Source organism: Chaetura pelagica, unplaced genomic scaffold (assembly GCF_000747805.2).
Source record: "Chaetura pelagica isolate M959 unplaced genomic scaffold, ChaPel_1.0 scaffold45, whole genome shotgun sequence".
NCBI classification, from domain to species: domain Eukaryota; kingdom Metazoa; phylum Chordata; class Aves; order Apodiformes; family Apodidae; genus Chaetura; species Chaetura pelagica.
Window position 1 is genome coordinate 4384578 of NW_009953217.1, and position 19007 is coordinate 4403584.

The 19007-nt window shown below is 36.5% G+C and overlaps 2 protein-coding genes across 2 annotated transcripts in view; one reads left to right on the plus strand and one right to left on the minus strand.

Annotated features, from left to right (window-relative positions):
* TRMT2A (tRNA methyltransferase 2 homolog A (S. cerevisiae)) overlaps positions 1 to 5415 on the plus strand; it is an 8411-nt gene extending 2996 nt beyond the window's left edge. The window contains 9 exon segments of the mRNA XM_009997696.1: positions 64 to 96; positions 810 to 948; positions 1195 to 1310; positions 1927 to 2038; positions 3053 to 3175; positions 3811 to 3886; positions 4376 to 4492; positions 4721 to 4817; positions 5133 to 5415. Coding sequence (XP_009995998.1) covers positions 64 to 96; positions 810 to 948; positions 1195 to 1310; positions 1927 to 2038; positions 3053 to 3175; positions 3811 to 3886; positions 4376 to 4492; positions 4721 to 4817; positions 5133 to 5415 — 1096 coding nt within the window.
* A 5144-nt stretch (positions 5416 to 10559) lies between these two features.
* DGCR8 (DGCR8 microprocessor complex subunit) overlaps positions 10560 to 19007 on the minus strand; it is a 10910-nt gene continuing 2462 nt past the window's right edge. Inside the window, exons 4-14 of the mRNA XM_009997649.1 lie at positions 18930 to 19007; positions 17936 to 18218; positions 16358 to 16555; positions 15072 to 15173; positions 14337 to 14435; positions 13850 to 13932; positions 12597 to 12697; positions 12068 to 12174; positions 11825 to 11952; positions 11294 to 11407; positions 10560 to 10990 (exon numbers count right to left, since the gene is read on the minus strand). The exon at positions 18930 to 19007 is cut by the window's right edge and continues 1 nt beyond it. Of these exons, the coding sequence (XP_009995951.1) occupies positions 10907 to 10990; positions 11294 to 11407; positions 11825 to 11952; positions 12068 to 12174; positions 12597 to 12697; positions 13850 to 13932; positions 14337 to 14435; positions 15072 to 15173; positions 16358 to 16555; positions 17936 to 18218; positions 18930 to 19007 (1377 nt within the window). The 3' untranslated portion in view covers positions 10560 to 10906. The remainder of the gene's footprint in view (positions 10991 to 11293; positions 11408 to 11824; positions 11953 to 12067; positions 12175 to 12596; positions 12698 to 13849; positions 13933 to 14336; positions 14436 to 15071; positions 15174 to 16357; positions 16556 to 17935; positions 18219 to 18929) is intronic.

Genomic DNA, 19007 nt, shown 5'->3' on the forward strand with positions numbered 1-19007 from the left:
ACTACATAAGGTGAGTCTAAGTAAAATGAATTATCCATAAAGGTTTTGAGATCTTGCTCAAACATTTATAAAATTACATTTTTTGAAAGCTTTAGTGTATGTTTTGAGCTTCAAGACCAGTCTCCATTCTTTGATCACTGAGTATTTTTTCCTTGCTCATGCTCAGCTGTTCTGTGATGCAGGGACAGATCCCTGCTGAGCACAGCTTTATTGCAAGCAATGAGATTGGTAAATCTGCAATGAAAAGTGTCTGCTACTTGAGAGCTTCTTCCACTAACTGTAAAGAAGTACTCAGAAAAAAGCTTTTTAAAAGAAGTATTTGAATAACAAAGGTAATTTGCTTCCTTGGATGAATTATCCTACAAGGAAAAAAACACAAGCTGTAAATTTAAGCAACAATACTCTTTAGGAAAAGGAGTGGTTTCTTTAAAAAAACAATTAAATCATCAAAAATTGAAACCTTGAATAATGAAACAAAGTTCAAACTTGGTATGAAGCACAGAAGCTGGTGAAGGCTTTATAAGAAGTGTCACTCCCTGAAGGCGGTGAGAAGATGCCTATATCCCTTCACTGGTTTTTAATGGTTTAAAACAGGTAAGAGGATTGTGAGAAGTAGGGACAGATTATTTTGCACCAGGATATAGGATCTGTTGATGTCTTTCTTTTTTTTCTAAGGTGTGGAAGGAGTTCTTTTCTTGACAAATAGTAGCCTCTGTTTGTACTGAACATTTTTCATCAGTTTGCATGATGAGCTGCTTTTGTTTCAATGAACTGTTGAATGTTCTGCAACAAAATATTTCCCTGTTAAGTAACTGAGCTTCTGAAATTTGCAGGTCAACTCCTTACTCAGTTTACAGCCCAGAAACCTACGAAGGTCACTGGAAGCAGCTCACAGTCCGCACCAGCAGGCATGGCCACATCATGGCAATTGTTTATTTTAACCCTCAGGTATTTAAGTTGATACATAATGTGCAGCTTTAAAATGACATAAATTTGATTTTATGAATAGTGCATGCAAAAGGGAAATAGAATCATTACTTGGTGTAGTTTATCTTGTATTACCACTCTTCTATTTAGACTATAGTCTGATAACTACAAATGAACAAGTAATTAATGTTTATAGAATGCATACATTAAATCATATCTCAAGTCTCTAAGATGATTTTTCTCCCTTCTTTCAAATGCAACCTTTAGAAATTAGGTAAAGAAGAGCTAGCTGACCTGAAAATCTCTCTGGCAAAATACTTCACAGAAGGGGTGGGAAAGAGCAGTGGCATTACCTCTCTGTACTTTGTGGAGGAAGGACAAAGGTGAGGGAGTTCACTCTGCTTCTTGGTGCTTGCAACAGAAAGTAGATAGCACTTCCACACCATTCATTTCTCTATTTCATAACAGTAGTAGCAGTAGTACTAATTTGTTGAACAGTTATTTACCTTTTCCAGAACACTCTTCTGAAATTCCCCATTCTCCTGCAGAGTTCACGGGGAAAAGGCAGGTAGTTTCTGTGGGGGAACCCAGTACTAGTTGCTGCCTGTCAAGCTGTAGAAGCCTTTACTGTAGTAGATGGACATTTATTATTATCAACTAGTCACTTTTGCCTCCTTTCTTCCCTATTTATATGACTTTTTAAATCTCCCCATGCTCTTCCTCAGAGCACAAGACTCACATTTCCTTCATCTGTTGACAGTGTAGGTCCTGCTGTTTATATCAATGGAACAATTGTACATGATTTAAAAAATAATGGCCAAAAAAATCACCTCTAAAAGGATCTGATGTTGGCCCACTATAAATTACTGCTTAGTATGTTATTCTGCAGTTTTTAAGATAACTACAGCTTTGGTAAAAATTTTAATGAACATGTTAAGCTTATTTATTTCTTTTTTCCCTCTTTATTATGTGTCCCTGTGCCTTGCCCCCCTCCCCCAGGAAATCTCCCAATCTAGAAGACTTGCCTTTGGAGCACGTGGCTGGGGATAAGTACATATATGAAGAACTTCTTGGCCTAAAATTTAGAATTTCTCCTCATGCATTTTTTCAAGTAAGGATGATGCAAAGTTGCTAATTTAAGTGGATTTGCAGTAATGCTCTTAAGCTTGGCTAATGCTGTGTAACAAGATACTTATATACCCAGAGATTTAATCTCGAATATATTTGGTGTGATTAAGTACCTTTGAGTATTATGTTTGGCTGTAAAAACACTCAGTGAATGAGTGTAAACTTGATTGGGGCATGCTGAAGATTTTCTTTTTACAAGTTCAGTATCATTTGTCTCCTGTTGAGCAGCAGCCTTTTGTGTACGGGACATGCAATATGTAGTTCAGGAGTATTTGTTGTACTAGTTTTTGTTTGTTTCTCCAAGACTTATTTCTTCCCTTTCAACACTTTAAAGCCACAGCAGGCAGCCTGTATCATTGAAATGGAATGTCTTGAAATAGCACTTGGCATCATCAGTTTGTTGAAGCTAAACTGTATTTTCTAGTATTTGCCATAGATTATAGACTTTTTTTTTTCCTACCTAATGTGCTTTGCTTGCTCTTTAAGATTGAGAATGCTTGCTCTAGAGGCACTGATTTAGAACACTACTTCCTTAACCATAATATTTAATTACAGGATTTACTTTAAAGCAGCATTACAAACCATGTTAAAATCAAGCTTGCTGAGTGTATTGTCATGGTTACTTTCTCCTGGTTTTGAATCTTTATTACTTCCTATTCAAGGACAGGAAGTATTTTTAAAGCCTTGTCTTCACTTTATTGCTTAGCATTTTTTGTCTCCTCTAGCTTCCAGACTTGGGTACTGTAGAACAAATCATGTTTTTACTAGAACATAGGTAAGAAAACATGACTTCTCAGAGAGAACTGAGTGAGACTTTAACAATGGAACAGTGATCTCAAAATACCTGCCAGCCTGTGTCAGTTACATGTGATTTGAACTTACATGGGAACTTGACTTGTTTCTTAGAAACCAGGAAAAAGAAAATTGGCTTTCCTGAGACTCATGAAAACCCATTTAGTGTTTATGAAGTTGACCTATTTGACATGTAATTTCACAGGTCAACACACAAGCTGCAGAAGTGTTGTACACTGCCATAAGGGAGTGGGCACAGCTGAGCCAGGAGAGCACTGTACTTGATGTTTGCTGTGGGACAGGAACTATTGGGATTTCTTTGGCAAAGGTGAGAGTGTAACATCAATTCCTGGATACAAGCTATTTCTAGCAAATGTATATCTTGAGTTGTGCTTACAATGAGAGAAAATACTTTATGTACTTGAAATGCTGCAACACATTGTATCTTAATTTTTTCAGTTAATTTGTAATTAATTGCTTGGAGCTGTTTTATGAAATCATTACAAAGTTCACCCTTGTGTTGATCAGCCTAGATTATTTTGCAACTAATTCAGTCAAAAGACTCAGTTCTTTAGGATGCCCAATTTACTAGAATCTATTCACTTCACTAGTTAGAGGTTTCTCAGAAAGCTTCAGATATGAATAACCAATGTCTCTTACCTTGTTTTTACAGTGGGGCTTGCTAGACCCTGTAAGGAACTCTGGCCCCCAAACAGAAAGACACCAACATAACTGGAGTCTGTCACGTGCAGGCAGGGATAATGGTGTTCATCCCACAGTTTCAGTCTAAAAAGTCCCTGTTTATTTGCACAGGTCCCTTCTCAGCCTATTCTTCTGGCTGTAAGGCATAAATCCCTGACCAGGTACTAGTCAACATTCATGTATAGCAGTTTAATTACTGATACTGTGAATAATGGTTATATTTACATTTACGTGCCACATCTTATTCCTTTGGTTCTACAGAAAGTAAAGAAAGTGATTGGAATTGAACTCTGCCAAGAAGCTGTGCAGGATGCCAAAGTGAATGCCCAGATTAATGGTTAGTTACGATCTTTGTTAAGGAATAGAGTAGTTGTATAGCTAGACTCTCTTTATGTTATCTAAGCAGCTTGGAATTACATGTTGTTGATAGCAATCTTGTCCATTTTAAACATTTAATCTCTTGAAAACAAATACCTTGTTCATGTGTGAGATCAAGTTTCCTGTTGACTAACAGGTAGCTTTTTTTTCCCTCCAAAAAAAATATTTCATTGCAAAAGTGAGATGAAGCCACAGTTACCCTCATAAATAAAACATTAACAGTAGCTATTTTTGTGGGCCTTTGCTCTAGACAAGATCATGGAAGATGCTCAAGTTAGTGCTGTTGAAACAATCTGAAGAACCAACAATTGTTTGAATTACATTGATTTCAGGGTAGACTGAACTATTTATAGATTTTAAAGCATCTGAACTTATATCCAGATTGAATGTACTGAAATATGTTTTGACTACATAAGTACTCTAACAACATCTTTTCATTTTTTCATAGAACTGAGTAACATTGAATTTTACTGTGGGAAGGCTGAAGATCTCGTTCCTTCCCTAATTAACGTTTTAGCTCCTCAGAACCTGATTACTATTGTAGATCCACCACGAGCAGGGCTGCGTAAGTTCACTTCCTCTGAAGTTTTTAAGTCTTTTCTCCTAATTGTTGTTTGCTGGTGAACTTAAGAAAGCACCAATTAAATAAAAACTAAGTGGGAGGTTTCAGGTACAGCTCATAGCAACTGGGTATTGCAGTGGTTTTGTTCATGCTGGAGTATAATCTGGACTTCTTCTGGGAGTCTGCTGCTGCACAGAACTGATAATAGCTATCTTGGTTTTCATCATCTAGATTCCAAGGTAATTCTTGCCCTTAGAAGAGCTGAACATCTGAAGAAGCTTATCTATGTATCCTGCAATCCCAGAGCTGCAATGAATAACTTTGTGGAGTGAGTATTTCTTGCATTAAGTCAACATCATAAGGAGAAAACTGCTGCTTGGGGGGAATGTTTCTGGCTTTTTATTTTTAAGCCATATTCCTTGAGGTCTGTCTGCCTGCCTCTCATCAGGAACAGCTGACAGCTGCTACACAGCAGGGGTGGAACTCAGTTGCCCAATATGCAAGTGATAATGGAAACAGGGTTGGTGAATAACCCTGTCATGGAGCTGAGGTTTAAGAAAAACCCTTAGAAGAAGCAGTGATGAAGAGTTTGCTAAAATGTTAATACAGCTCTTCTTCCCCTTTCATTCGTTTTCCCATCAAGCCTTTGCAGGGCCCCTTCCAACAGAGTCAAAGGAGCCTCCTTCCGACCCATGAAAGCACTGGCTGTGGATCTCTTCCCTCAGACCACCCACTGTGAGCTACTGATACTCTTTGAAAGGGTCGACTGTGCAAACGGGAGCTCCAGTGAAGCAATGCCTGATGCTGCTCAAGTCACTACAGCAGGATATGACTCAGAGTGCTCGGATGGCACCAACCCATTGACCACTGACCAGGAGACTTCTGTACATGTAGATACTGTACCTGAGGAGAGGCAATCAACTTAACTCCTGAGAGTCACTTTCCAGAAACTGCTTTTGCTTGTTAATGGCTTCAATGACATTGTTTCTGTAACATCCGGGTAATAAATCTCTGTTCAGCAGAGAATTTGCAAGGCTCCTAAGTTATTTCACCATACTAGTTTGAGTTTAATTTCTTCAAGTACAATTAGGCCAAATCCTGCTTTTTTTTCTTCCTGCTTTTTTTTCTTCCTGCTCTTGGGGGAACTTGAGGTGAGCAAAGTAACATAGATGGTGGTCTCACTCCTTAAAACAGCTGAAGTGTAGCCTTAAGTACAGTATTCCACAACCACGATCAGATACAGCTATTTGAAACTTTCATGACTTCAACACAAGGCCATACCTTCCAGTGTCATACATCATAATTCAAGTGTTAGTGAATAGCTGCTGTTTATCAACAACTGTCTAAACACTGTTGTGCCTTTTGAATGAGCTATTAAAGGTTTAGCAATCTTAAACCTTCTATAAATCATCAATTTGCCACATCGTTAGGAGGAAGCAACAAACTCTTATTCTAATTAAAATGTTAACATTTCCACTCTTGAAATCAGTTTTATTCTGAGACTAGTGTAACTGAAAATACAATAAAGGCTTTCTTCTGTCATTTCCTACAACGTACAAGGCTAAGATGACTTCACTCAAGCATACCCTCACTAGTGAAGACTTACACTCAGAAATTTACTATACGGCCACTAGCCAGGGACAGCCATCTTGGCAAGAAGTACTAAGGTTTTAGGTTTTGCTAGAGGTTAATTTTCCTCTCAGACTGTTAGTAAGCCTGCTCAGTGGATACCTTCAGTCAGGTACCTCCCTATGTTGCAATGATCTGTAGCTTTTTGATCCTGCAGTAGCTTTAAAACAGCTAACCTCAGCCTCCTGGAAAATATGTTTATGGAAGAGTAATGTCTAATTCTTAAGAATATTACACCTCAGCTTACTCAGCCTTTGAGGTTATAATCAAGTATACTTTTGGACACAGTGTTTCTTTGTACCAAACCTCTGCCATAGATCTTACCTCAAGTATCTTCCAAACTGTTCTACTCAGAGCCCTGTGCAGTTAAGAGAAAAAGGCAGTTATTTAATGCAAAACCTTACCACAACAACTACTGCAGGTACCTGGGTCATGTCCTTAACTATGAGGCTCAGCACCTTAAGCTGCACTCACGGAGACAAACCTAGTGGACACTCCTGCCCTTGCACATGTTGCTCTTCAGTCAGGATTTCTATCTCAAAACAGATACTCAGCACCTGGCAATAACTTAACAGATTGTGGTCCACACTACAGAATACACAATTACACTGACTGTTAGAAGGAATAACCATTTTAAACTTGCTGATCATACTTCTAATGTACATTTAATACAGACTGAACGAAGTATCTGTCCTAGCAGATGGACATGCTGGTAGCCCTTCCTTTCCACTTAGGAAGGTGTGTGACAACAGGCACCAAAACAACTTCGGGCTGCATCGTGCAAGTAAAAATATGAATTCCAATGAAATAAAAAGTTTAAATTCCACTTCATTCCAAGTGATGTCTAACCATGTAAACGTTAAATTCATTACCAAAAAAGTGGTAAGTACTTCTGTAACCGATGAGCCTGTACTGATTTAATTTCTATTTGAAAATACCTGCAAGAATCAAGAACTCAAGTTTCTTTTCTAAATATGCTTAAGCTATCATAATACTGATCACACTGGAGCATTTTATAATATCAAACTTTATTGCTCAAAACTAATTGTCTGAAAAATACACATGTAGTACTCAAAGACCAAACACATAGGATTATATGATTGTGCAGAAAAAAAAGCAAGCAGAGGCTCAGTGAAAATGAGGCTTTAGAGTTGTACCAATTTAGCACTGGCATCAAGCAACTGCACCCAATACAATTCATCAGCAACCACTGGAACCTACTTGGGCAGTAAACAATTTCTGTTGTGTTTTTTCACCTTCCTTTCTCAGATACACATCAGAATACTGTAACTGATCATTTTATTTGGTTAACAACAGCATGGCTTCTCACACTTCACATTTCTTCCAACGCTAATTTAGGAGGCAATCACTTCCTGAATTTTACTCCAGAACCAAAGTACAGTCCAAGAGAATTAATAAGATAATAATGATGCTTACAAATACTTGGGTGTTACAAATATATTTCTATAAAGCCTAACAGCATCACAGGAAAGTGAAAGTTTACAAACAACAGTTAAGTTTATGCATAATAGTTTTTCCAAACTTCTGAGTACCCAACTACTTCATCATTTCTGTTTAATAAATACGTAAGAAAAAGCTGGATGACTGGTGTTTAAATAGGTAGCATCTGACTAGTCACTGGAAGTCACAGTAAGTTTTCCATCAGTACCATAAAAAGACTTGAATGCACACTAATTTTATCCTTAAAGTCAATATACCACACTTTTGTTGAGAAGCACATAATATGCAAAGCAAAAACTGTCTTTAATTCCCAAAGGATGGAACAGTTCTTAAAAATACACTCCATCCCTATAAAAATACCCATCCTGCTCTGGATACAGAGGAGATAAATAACAAATATCAGTGACAAAAGCAGCAGTTGTTTTATGCATTCATACAATCAAGATCTAAACCTTTACAGCCGATTACCTAGAAAACACACAAGAGTTACAAGACAAGTTTAGGATACATCTTGAATCACACTGTAAGTGTTCATGCAGAAGCTGAAGTTAATGCAATGATCTATCCTCTATCACAGCAGCTCGTGCTTATGTGCAAATGCAAGACTGTTACACTCCAAACAATAGTAAACATTAAAACACAAGAATACTTCACAATGACATAAACAGCAGTTAAGTTGTTTGTTCCAGCAGTTATTGCGCTATTTTCTGGACATCTCTCCAGTTAAAGGCTGCAGCAAGGTCTAATACCATCTTTTTTGTTTGTTTTTTTTGTTTAGAATGCATAATATACGTCCTAGGCTTTGGTTCACAATGAAATCTCTGGATGTTCTTATTAAGGGCAATGGTCACCTTGTGATTCGGATAGTGGCAGACTGAGGTAATACAGCAATCCTCTTAAAAATAATGAAGACTAATTAGTGAGCGAGGCATCTGTGGATATTCTGCAGGTGACCTGCAAATGCATTGACATTCTGATTGCAGAAAAATAAGAGAGATCTACATGGGTGATTTGTCTTCTACAGTGCCATCCAAGTACAGATTTTTCTGCTGAAAACATAAGCTGAAGTAAAACCTACCTAAAAAGAGCAATATATTTAGGCATAGTAGGTAAGCCCTGTTTTTATGAAAACAAAATAAAAACAAAAGAGGAAAAAAACCCAAAACACAACAAAAAGAGAGAGGCAAACAGTAATCAGTGCTTGTCACTACTGCACCAGTATTATATACCCTTCAAAAGATGGAGATTTATTAAAGCTATACAAAAAAAAGCAGAGGCAGTGTTTTTTTGTTGTTTTGTTGTTTTTTTTAGATAGGCCACTTCTTTACATAAGATTCTGTATAGTCTTCCAACTACCCGTATCCTGTTATAACAGGATTACAACTCATTAAACTGAAAAGCTAAATAATAATAAAAAATGGGTGAATTCATAGTTACAGAGACCTCTCAGCATTTCACTCAAACAGAAACAGGTAAGACGACTCCCAAGACCCTTCCTGTTTAACTCAAACATTATATGCAACATATTAGAGAACATTAGCTTGAGATCTAAATTAAAATCCATGTATTTCCAAGATAATGGGTGATATTAAAAGGAAGTCTTACAATACTGATGCCAATATTGTTAAAATCCAGTAGGCACTAAATTAATTATACTGCAGCACTCATGTAACATGGTAAAAAAACAACCACCAAGAAAACAAAATTAAGAACCCCCAGATCACTGTCCAGGTAAGTACCAGGAGCTGCAGCAATTATAAAGAACTGACCACCTCTTCCACTCCTGCAGGGGTAGGAGTGGAAAATAGAGCAGCACAACTCTTGGATCAGTCACTGAAGCCCTATCACCAGCTTCTCTTCTTCAAGAACATACCGAAGAACACACAAAAATGGTTCTAAGAGAAGACTTACTGCAGCCACCCAGTAAAGAACTCCATATGAAGAACAAAACCCACAAAGCAGTGCTTTCACTACAGCCAGAACTATTTCTTCTGTGCTTAATTTAATAAAGCCTCAGATGACATAGTGAGTACTGCTTGTTTTCCAAGATTGTATTTTATAATAGTTGCATATTTGTGTTTTTCTTATTTATCAGTATAACCTGTTATGGTCTCATTCTACTCATCACTCTATGTCATATTCCAAATCTACATTCTAATTTTCATTGCAGAAGTTACACTTCTTCTTTAAAAACTAAAACTGTAATAAAAAAAAAAGTAAACAAAAAAACTTCTTAAAAAACTGAAATTGCTGCAGGTATTACAGATTTCTAGGGATAGTGCTGTGGGTTGCTTTTTAATTCCTTGCTTTTATGATGCAAATGAATTAAGACTTAATTGATCAAGTCAGATACACTCTGACTCAAAACAAATGAGAAATTGTTTTATTGCTGGGAAAAGGGAGTAGAAGGTCTTTTAAACACTTCACTGGCAAACTTATTTTCTGACTGTCAAACCATCATCAGCTGCATTTTGGCTCCAAGCTTTGAAAACAGTCTTTCAAATTACAGCTTTTATTTTAATCAAACAAATAGGGCCCTTTCAATTGATGTGTAAACTAACATAGACTCTTTTCAATTAAAATATAACCCAATAATTCTGGATATCCAGCCTGTTGCTCTTAACACTACCAGGTATACTTGTTCTTTTCAAGTAATAAAAAATCTGCATACTGTGATCTTGAATAATTAAGCCTGGCAGGAGACAAAAACTAAAACAGAACAAAAGAAACAGCATTACTGGCCTAATCCTATGGCATTAGGAACATTGCTTATCACTTTCATGTGTTTGTCACCAAAGTGTCTTATCAGTGCATATTATTATGTGCTGAAATGCAATGAAACTTGTCACAAAAATAGTTTTAGGCATGTTCATACAAGAAGATGTACATATATTTCTTTTACATATACATATATATGAATGTGTATATATATATATAATATCAGCTTCAACCTGTACATAGAAATTCTGTATTTCATCCTTAAAAAACATCCATTTCAAACAACATGGATGGCTTTCCAGGAAAAAGTGCTTGACTGAGGTTATCCTGTGTGAACATGCCTATCATCTGTGCATTTGCCCAAGTAGAAATCTTTATGATCAATTCTTTAAAACGTACATATTGCAGAGGTATTAAAAAACAAAACCAAAAAGAAAAAGAAAGTAGGAAAAAGTAATATTGCCCTGATGATGCAAAAAGAACAATGCATAACTGAAGCAGCTTGGATTTTAAAAGTTATCTTAAATTCTGCAGCGAAGAATTTTTAAATAATTGTTGAAAATCTAGTTCCTCCATTTGTGTTATTGCTCCCACTTGTACATCATCCCATTACACATCAACGGTACACAGAGGTTCACTACCAGGCTGAGCTGATTCCACTATTGTCATCTTGGGTTTCTTTCGTGTTTCCTCCTACAAGGACATGAAAAACCCCACCACACAGTCATAAAGAGAATATAAACATTAAAGACAGCTTTAACATTCTGAACTCTTTCAGCCAATCTTGTGTGTCAACCTTGGTGAACGGCTAACTTGTTCTAATATAAAAAAAAACAAACTAGCAGGTTTAATTCACTTACAAGCCTGTTTAAAAGAGAGGATGAACATTTCTCCAGAAATAGGTCCCCACCAAAAAAACAAATTTGCAAAACTTGCAGTAACTGGTAAGTCTGACCGATGTTTTCTGTTTATAAATACAAAAGAGAATGTACTCACTCTTTCTTGTGCCAGTTTTTTCATTTCTTCCTGTAACTTGTTCAGGATGTGCAGATTTGGCTTGTTCTTTTTGGCATACTGCTGAAGTTCTATCACACTTTTATCAGAGGTTTCCTGTTCAACAGAACACAAGCAACAACAGATGAGCTTCTTTTGATGCAAAACAAAACAAAATTAAAATACTTGGAGCAGAAGTTTTAATCTCTGACAGTTGCACTTTCTTAAGTAATAACATATATTTACATGAGTCAGTTAAATATTAAATAGGTTATATAACTTTGATCTGGAAATTTTAAGATTAATTATTCTGGTCATTGAAAGCACTCAACTAATGTTCTGGCAATAGCAAAGTGTGAGATTCAATTCAGAAGAACCAAGGATTGCTCTCTGCCTTGACCATGACAGGGAACAACACTCCTAGGCCAAAACAGATACCTTTAAAGCTTAATTGTAAATAAATTAAAAACAGAAAAATACAAAAGCAGAAATATTATCACAAGGTAAAGTACAATCAAACAAAATCATGTTCACCTGTTTAACCATCTTGCTACTCTCTCTACCATACATACGCAAAAGAGAGCCCCAATTTTTCACGTGTGGATGCAGTAGCTGTAGGATCTTCTGGGAAGCCAATTGCTTCCCCACTCTTTTATTTTTGCCTGTAAAAATAATAATGAAAATGTGAGATAGCTTAACAAGCACCTACAAAATGGACCACAAAGAAGAGCAGGAAAAATGGAAGATATCAGAGGTGACACCAAGTACTATACTCACACCAGCCTCGCACCGTGTGCTTGCCACAAGTCATCACATATTCGCTCTTCTGATTTTTACCAGGAATCACTTCAAACTTTATAGATGTATCACCCATCCCATGGTTTCTTAAGCACAAACAAAATCAGTATCATACTCTAAGTAAAACTGCAAAAAACTGAAGCAGTCAGTTATCTTTGACAGTCATTGCAATGGAATTAGTTATAATAATAAATTTTAGGACAGTGAGTTCTTTTATAGATCAGTAACTTGAGTTGCATGGAAAGGCAAGCCTATATAAAGGAAAAACAAGTATGTCCCCTAACTAAATTCTAATCTTAGAAGACAAGAGGCATAAACAGCAAATAAAGGAAGATACAGCACTAAACAGTTCAGCTCACACTATGTTTCTTACAGCCAGAGTGACTGCAGGAAGCTTGGCCAGCCCACAAAGTTACTGACAAACACTATGGGTACCAGCAACCATGCAAACAACACGCCCCAGCCCCAGCCACCACAACAGAATTCATTCTTTATTCTGCAGCCCTACCTTTTAAGGCACTCATGGAGAATTTGATATGGAGACAAGAGTCCAGCTTTACTGGTGAGTTCATATACCCGTGAGTCCTCAATACTGATATGGTTAAAATACTACAAAGGGATTGAAAAGAGTTATTGAGCTTCTGCACAAGTAAGACCTTAGTACTGTTCTTAACCCTCATTTCTCCTTTGCAACATTCAACAGATTCTAATACTCTCTGCTTAATACTTCCAGAAGTATTTTTAAAATCATAATGGAGGTATTTACCAACATCATTAAGACTGTCACACTTAATCATATATTTGCAGATAGAAATTAAAATAATTATTTTAACTCAAATTTTACATAAGATGGACATAAAAATTACAATCTTACAATTTCTTTAGCATCCTTCCTCCCTCAGGATGAGGTTAATTTATTTAACTAAGTAGGAAACTCTACCTACCAAAATGCTGTAGTTTAATAAAAGAAAACATAGCAGCTATTGGAGCATTTTGTATTTTAATTTTTAAAAAAATGGAAAAAGTTATTCGCGTTCTCTCAGGTACCATTTTACTAATGTAGGGTGCGCAGTTTTTTAAGTTAAAGCACATGTACAAATAATTAATTCTGCATATTATAGTCTTTAAAATTAAAACATTCCTTTCAGGCTGGTCACCTGATGGTCTGTTACATGCTGAACTGAAAGTGACTCCATCACTAATGAAATATATATTTAATATTTCCAATACCTGAAGATGTAGCACAAGCTCTCCACCTAAAGAAACTTTTCCCATGATTTTCTCAAATATCACTGATTAGAGTCTGAAATTTCAGTTGTCTGATCTGGTAATATGTAGCCTTCATATCTAAGAAAAAATGCCTCAGAAGACTGGGCACTTTCAGTTCTTACTTGCTCTTCTAAGATGATCATAGAAAACCAGAGAGCATCTAGCTCTGAACTTGTCACAGCATCAACCAGAGGACTCTGGAAGTCAGGACAGTACAGGCGCTAGTGTTTTGGAACATTTCAGGTCTTCAGTAAGTGACCTGATGTTTCAACAAGGGACTAGTTCTCTGCATCACAGTAAATTTTCTGATCAGTTCCAACAGAAAAAAAAGTGTCTTCATTGCCATCAATCTTGCTATAAATAAAGAATTTCACATTGCCATCTCACCAAGAAAAAGTATTATGAACATTTATTATTTATTATTTTTAACAGTGAAGGTGCAACATTGTTAAAAACAGACTCCAAAAATGACAGACAGCAAGAGTTGAGTACCTCAAGTTCTTCACTGTCTTTGGGCTTCTCCTCAGAGGTCTGCTTAACAAAGTCAGGAATAAGGATTTCCAGTGTAGCTCGAGCTGCAGAAAATTATTTAACATTTTGATTACATTTATTTTAAACAATGATTATAAAGAAGAACAGCAGAATGAAGCACTCTAAGTAAGCTTCACACTTCCCCTAGAAATATCCAGTCACACTGGAGAACTTTACAGGTCAGACAGACTCTACACATCAACGGTTTACATGTGAGTTATGATCTGCAGTTTCTTCATGATGTTCTACTGGCAGTTCACTGTTGAACCTGAGGTTGCCAGAAAAGTCTCTACAACGGTATTTATCACTTCTACTAAAAAGACACGTGTACATTTTCTTACTATTAACAAAAATATTTCTACTTATTGTTACCAATACATTTTCAAAGCAGAAATGAGAACAGCTAAACAATTCAACAGCTGGTACTACATAAGAAAAGAAGTATTACCAGCTTTATTCTTGGCAAGTTTTTTGCTGCTGGCAGTTCCTGCCCCGTAAGTTACTCCATCAATAATCACTGAGGCTCCAAAAGGTTCACTTGGGTTCTCTGTAAGTGAAGGAGTTAAGAGAAAGAAAGCTTTTAAGAACTCTCAATGTAAAACCCTCATCATGAACACAAAACTCCACCACTATCAAGATTTGCTTTCTTCTTCTGTTTCAACTTCAAGAGGGATGAAAATTTAGACTTACCACCATGGACTTCACTCTTCCAAATGAAGAACTACATTTTAAGAGATCATTTGTAATCTGCCAGAATTCAAATGTCAATTCCAAAGTTCCTCTATCACTAATACAGTGTCAATACAAGAGCTACACATGCAGGTATTGAAAATTCAATTACATTACACAGTGCATTTATAGGGATAAAGTAATTCTGAATAATTATAGATTCCACACTAAACTGTGATGCCTGACTTGTAATTCCTTGGGTGCTGACTGCAAGACTGAATGCTTTCAAGCTGGAAAGGTCTCGTTTCTTCCTTCACTGTAAGGTATGCCAAACAAACCCTGGCAAAGGTGAAAATGCAAGGGAAGTGTGAGATACCACTTTGTATCTAGCTGCATTGAAGATTGCTTTAAAGCAATCTGGCTAGAACTTAAAGGAAAAAAACAAGACAGGAACTACCAAACTACCCTTCTCATCAATGACACAGAATATAGTTTAAAAATTTAAGAGACTTACCACATTCAAAGAAATTGTAAACAGGGCGAACCTTTAGGACTCTTTGCATATATTCATGCAGTATGCAAACTTCAGATTTCCCATTGGGATTAATGACAAATTCTGTAAAAAAAATAGGAAGGAAGGTGAAGACATCTAAGCATTTTTGGTCTTTAAAATTTCTACTACAACCAACCAACCCAAAAGTTACAAGGGTTAAGTGCTGCTGAATCAGACATGAATAATGATAACCTCCAAATCAATTTTCTCTGAAAAAGTATTGGAAGGTAAGTCTGAGAAATTTCTACCAACAACTGGAAGTGCAGTAATTATGAGCTAAGTTAAATATTCTATGTTCAAAGTTTGCAATCCCATAGTCTCTGGACCTCTACACACAGCATTTTTTGGCAGCTAACATCAATTATAAATCCTCTAATTTTCTCCTAAATACATATTGTATCTCCCTTCTAACAATAGCCACACAGACTTCAAATCCACAAACTAGAATCACTTCTTATTTTTCCCCATTAAATCCTGATCAGCAAGCCTTGCCCTGCATTAAATGGTTTGAATGTGGCTCTAAACCTAGGATTTAAGATAAAAGAGTATTAAATAAAATTCAACTGCATCTCCCTGTAACAGGGAATGGTCAATATGCAACTCATATGCTTTAATTCTGCTGAAGAGAAGAAATCCAGAAACATGAGAACATAGAAAACAAGAACAACAGCCAAATGACAGGTTATGGACATGTTAAATATCAGACTGCAGTTAGACATATTACTACACAGCCAATACAGCTAACTCCCCTAGCCTCTCATCAGACATGATAGCCACACAGCACAGGACTCAACTGAACTGCACAGAAATGTTGTTCTAACTGTTTCCATCAAACTGCTTTACATTCGTATTTTTAATTTTAGGTTTTAATCTGGATCAATCTGGCATTTTTAACTAGTCCCTAATTTAGGACCAATTAGAACTGGTACAGAACTAAGAAGGCAGCAGCATTGAGTGACAAGGCAGGAGGGTTTTCAGTGAAGACCAACAGCAACAAGTAGCTGAAGGTAGTAACCAGTTACCAGGATGGCAGCCTTAAATAAAAGTATTTTCATTTAGGAATTATTCTTTTTAATAGGCAGTATATTTTGACAATATTTTCTATGTAACATGATGGATCCAAGAACACAGATTTCTAGAACACAAAAGCGGAATTATTACATGATTTTTTCTCTCTCTTCAATCCAACTTAGAACAGTTGTTAGTCTTTGATAAAGAATATTTGAATGACAGGTAGACAAACTAACCTTTCTTTGTAGGTGCATCCTGCACAGACAAGGTAATGAGTTTCTGATTGGCAGGCAGAATAGGCCTCTCAGACTCTGCCTGCTTCCGCTTCATCTCACGATTGAATTGCCGTCTCTCAGCCCAGGTTCTGAATTTTTTTACAGTAACTTGTTCAAAGTCGAAACGCTTTTCCAGATAGCGTCTAAAATCTTCCAGATCTAAGAAACAGAAGCAAGTTAATCCTTCCACTTTACCACTGAGCATATGTTAAATTCGCTGTTTCCACTGTTTTATACACGTTATGACTGTTTAAAGGCTGGACTTACTGATCTCAAAGGCTGGACTCACTGATCTTAATGTTTTTTTCCAACCAGAACAATTCTGTGATTCTGCTTTTTTTGGTGTGTTTTATTTTAAGAGCAAAAGTAGCAGCTTTAGTTCACACACTCAAGGTTAAGAGCTATTTTATACTAACAGAACTAATCACAGGTTTTCCTGTTACTGGCATAAATGCAAAAACATTTGTGCAAACTGGAAAACTAAACATTTTATTCTATCACCTCAAGATTCTACTAAAGTATAACCAGCATAAAACCCAACACAACTTGTAAGAAAGCACTGGTAATTGTTCTACTTCATCACCTATTCACCTTGTAATCATGTAAAGCAAGTTATACAGTGAATAACAGTAGTTATACTATTAGCCTCAGTTTCCTGAAGCCAAAAGTGATTATTGCTGCCTATTTACTAAACAGCGTACCATGAAACGCTACATCATGACACCACATGAGTTCCTTGAGTATCTGCTGGCTTCTAAACATAATTTAACACATTCATTTTCACATGCTGAGTACTAAAAGACTGACCCCCTTGATGTACAGTTGCTTCTCCTTTATAGGATATTTCTGCCCGTATAGTTAGCAAAAATAAAGAGTAGCATCCTAAGATAAAACATTTCCTTCCACAAGGAATTCCAAATGCAATTCATGCTTATACTTGATCATTCATTTTTTTTTCAGTAATACAAAATAGATCCTATTTGAGAGAGACAGGTAACTTCATATAGAAAGTAAGTGCTTACTGGTTTTAGTTTTGCTGTTAAGTATTAATTTTTTTTTAATCTTTTGGCATGTTTTTTGGACTGAACAGGACATGTGCAATGAAGGGTTTATGTCTGAACACTGCAAAGATAGGTGGTAGCCTACAATCTTTACCAGCAATTCTGAGTAGTAATTTACATGGATGGTACTGTCAGGTATGTAGTTGTGGTAAGTTCATTCTTAAACTGAGATAAAGCCTACAGGACTAAACTTTGAGAACTTTCACATTTTTGGGTATAAAACCCTTCCATGGGGACTTTCAAGTCTTCTGCAAAAATCTCCACTGTATTTTTATCTTCCTGTTAAAATCAAAATTGATTTCTAATACTGGATCTCTTTGTCTAGATCTCTGCTTACAAAAGAACATGCAGAAAGACAGATGACCACTTGATCTCAGGCAAGATATTACTCAGTTGCCAAGTATGGAATAAAGCACATGTATCCCAAATGCCATTACCCCAACTCCAGCCAAGAGAAGACTCCGCTTCCCACACGTACCTACAGATTCATCTTTACATACTTCAACTTTGGCCTTAACTTGTCCTAAGGCTCCTTGTGCTCCATCTCCCCCTGAGGTGTCTTTGTCATCTAAAGGCCCAGAATCAGCAGCAGTAGAATCTGGTTCTTCTGCTTGGCAGTCCAGTTCTGAAGATTTATCTAGGTGCTTTACAGGTGATACTTCTCCATTTGGGGTTATGTCATTGTTTTGTTCCCTTTCCTCATTCTCCTTCATTTTTTTGTAATGCAAGCAGGGAATGCTACTAAGGGGAGGATCATGTTTCTGCAAATACAAAATAATATAGAAGATTTAAGTACCTTAAGGTCACCAAAAGCAAAACTCAGAACCAAAAGATGTAATCAAGATGGATGTTACTTTTATTTAGTCCAGGCTCAAGATTCTCTTTGACCTTACACTACTCAAAATCTGAGTACATCCACTTCAGTAGCATCTTGGCACCATGTAGCACTGACACTAATCTTCAAACTGCCTTTTCTGTTTTAGATCCAAATTACATTACGTTCAATTACATGCAAATAACACATGCTTTCACAAAACCCACTGTGCTCTAATGGGGTTTAAGCCCATGATACCAAATCAAATTTCTGGAGATTCCTTGGTTCTTGAACATCACATGCTGACCTCTGTAAGTGTGGACCACGACCCACAGCTCAGGCTAGTTTATAGATACAAATAAATCATCTAAGTATATTTCACAGTAGAATAAACCCAACATTTTGCAGCCCATATGCTAGAACAATGAAAGCATCAAGCAAGATAATTTCATTCAACTGTCCAAATTCATTGCAAAATTAGAAAAACAAAACACTGTAAAATGACATTGTACTTTCAGCAACAGAGACGTTTATTTTCCAAGTACCTTAATACTAACACTGGAAAGAACCTGTTTAAGCAGAAAAATACTCAACTATTTGCAGGAACATATCTCATTTTTAAGTCTCAGTAAGTATTTAAGAAATTGAAAGCTCTCACCCTTATGCTTCCTGTTCCCAAGAAGTAAGGTCTAGACCAGGTAACAACTCTAGATTCTCTATGCAGATATACAGGAAT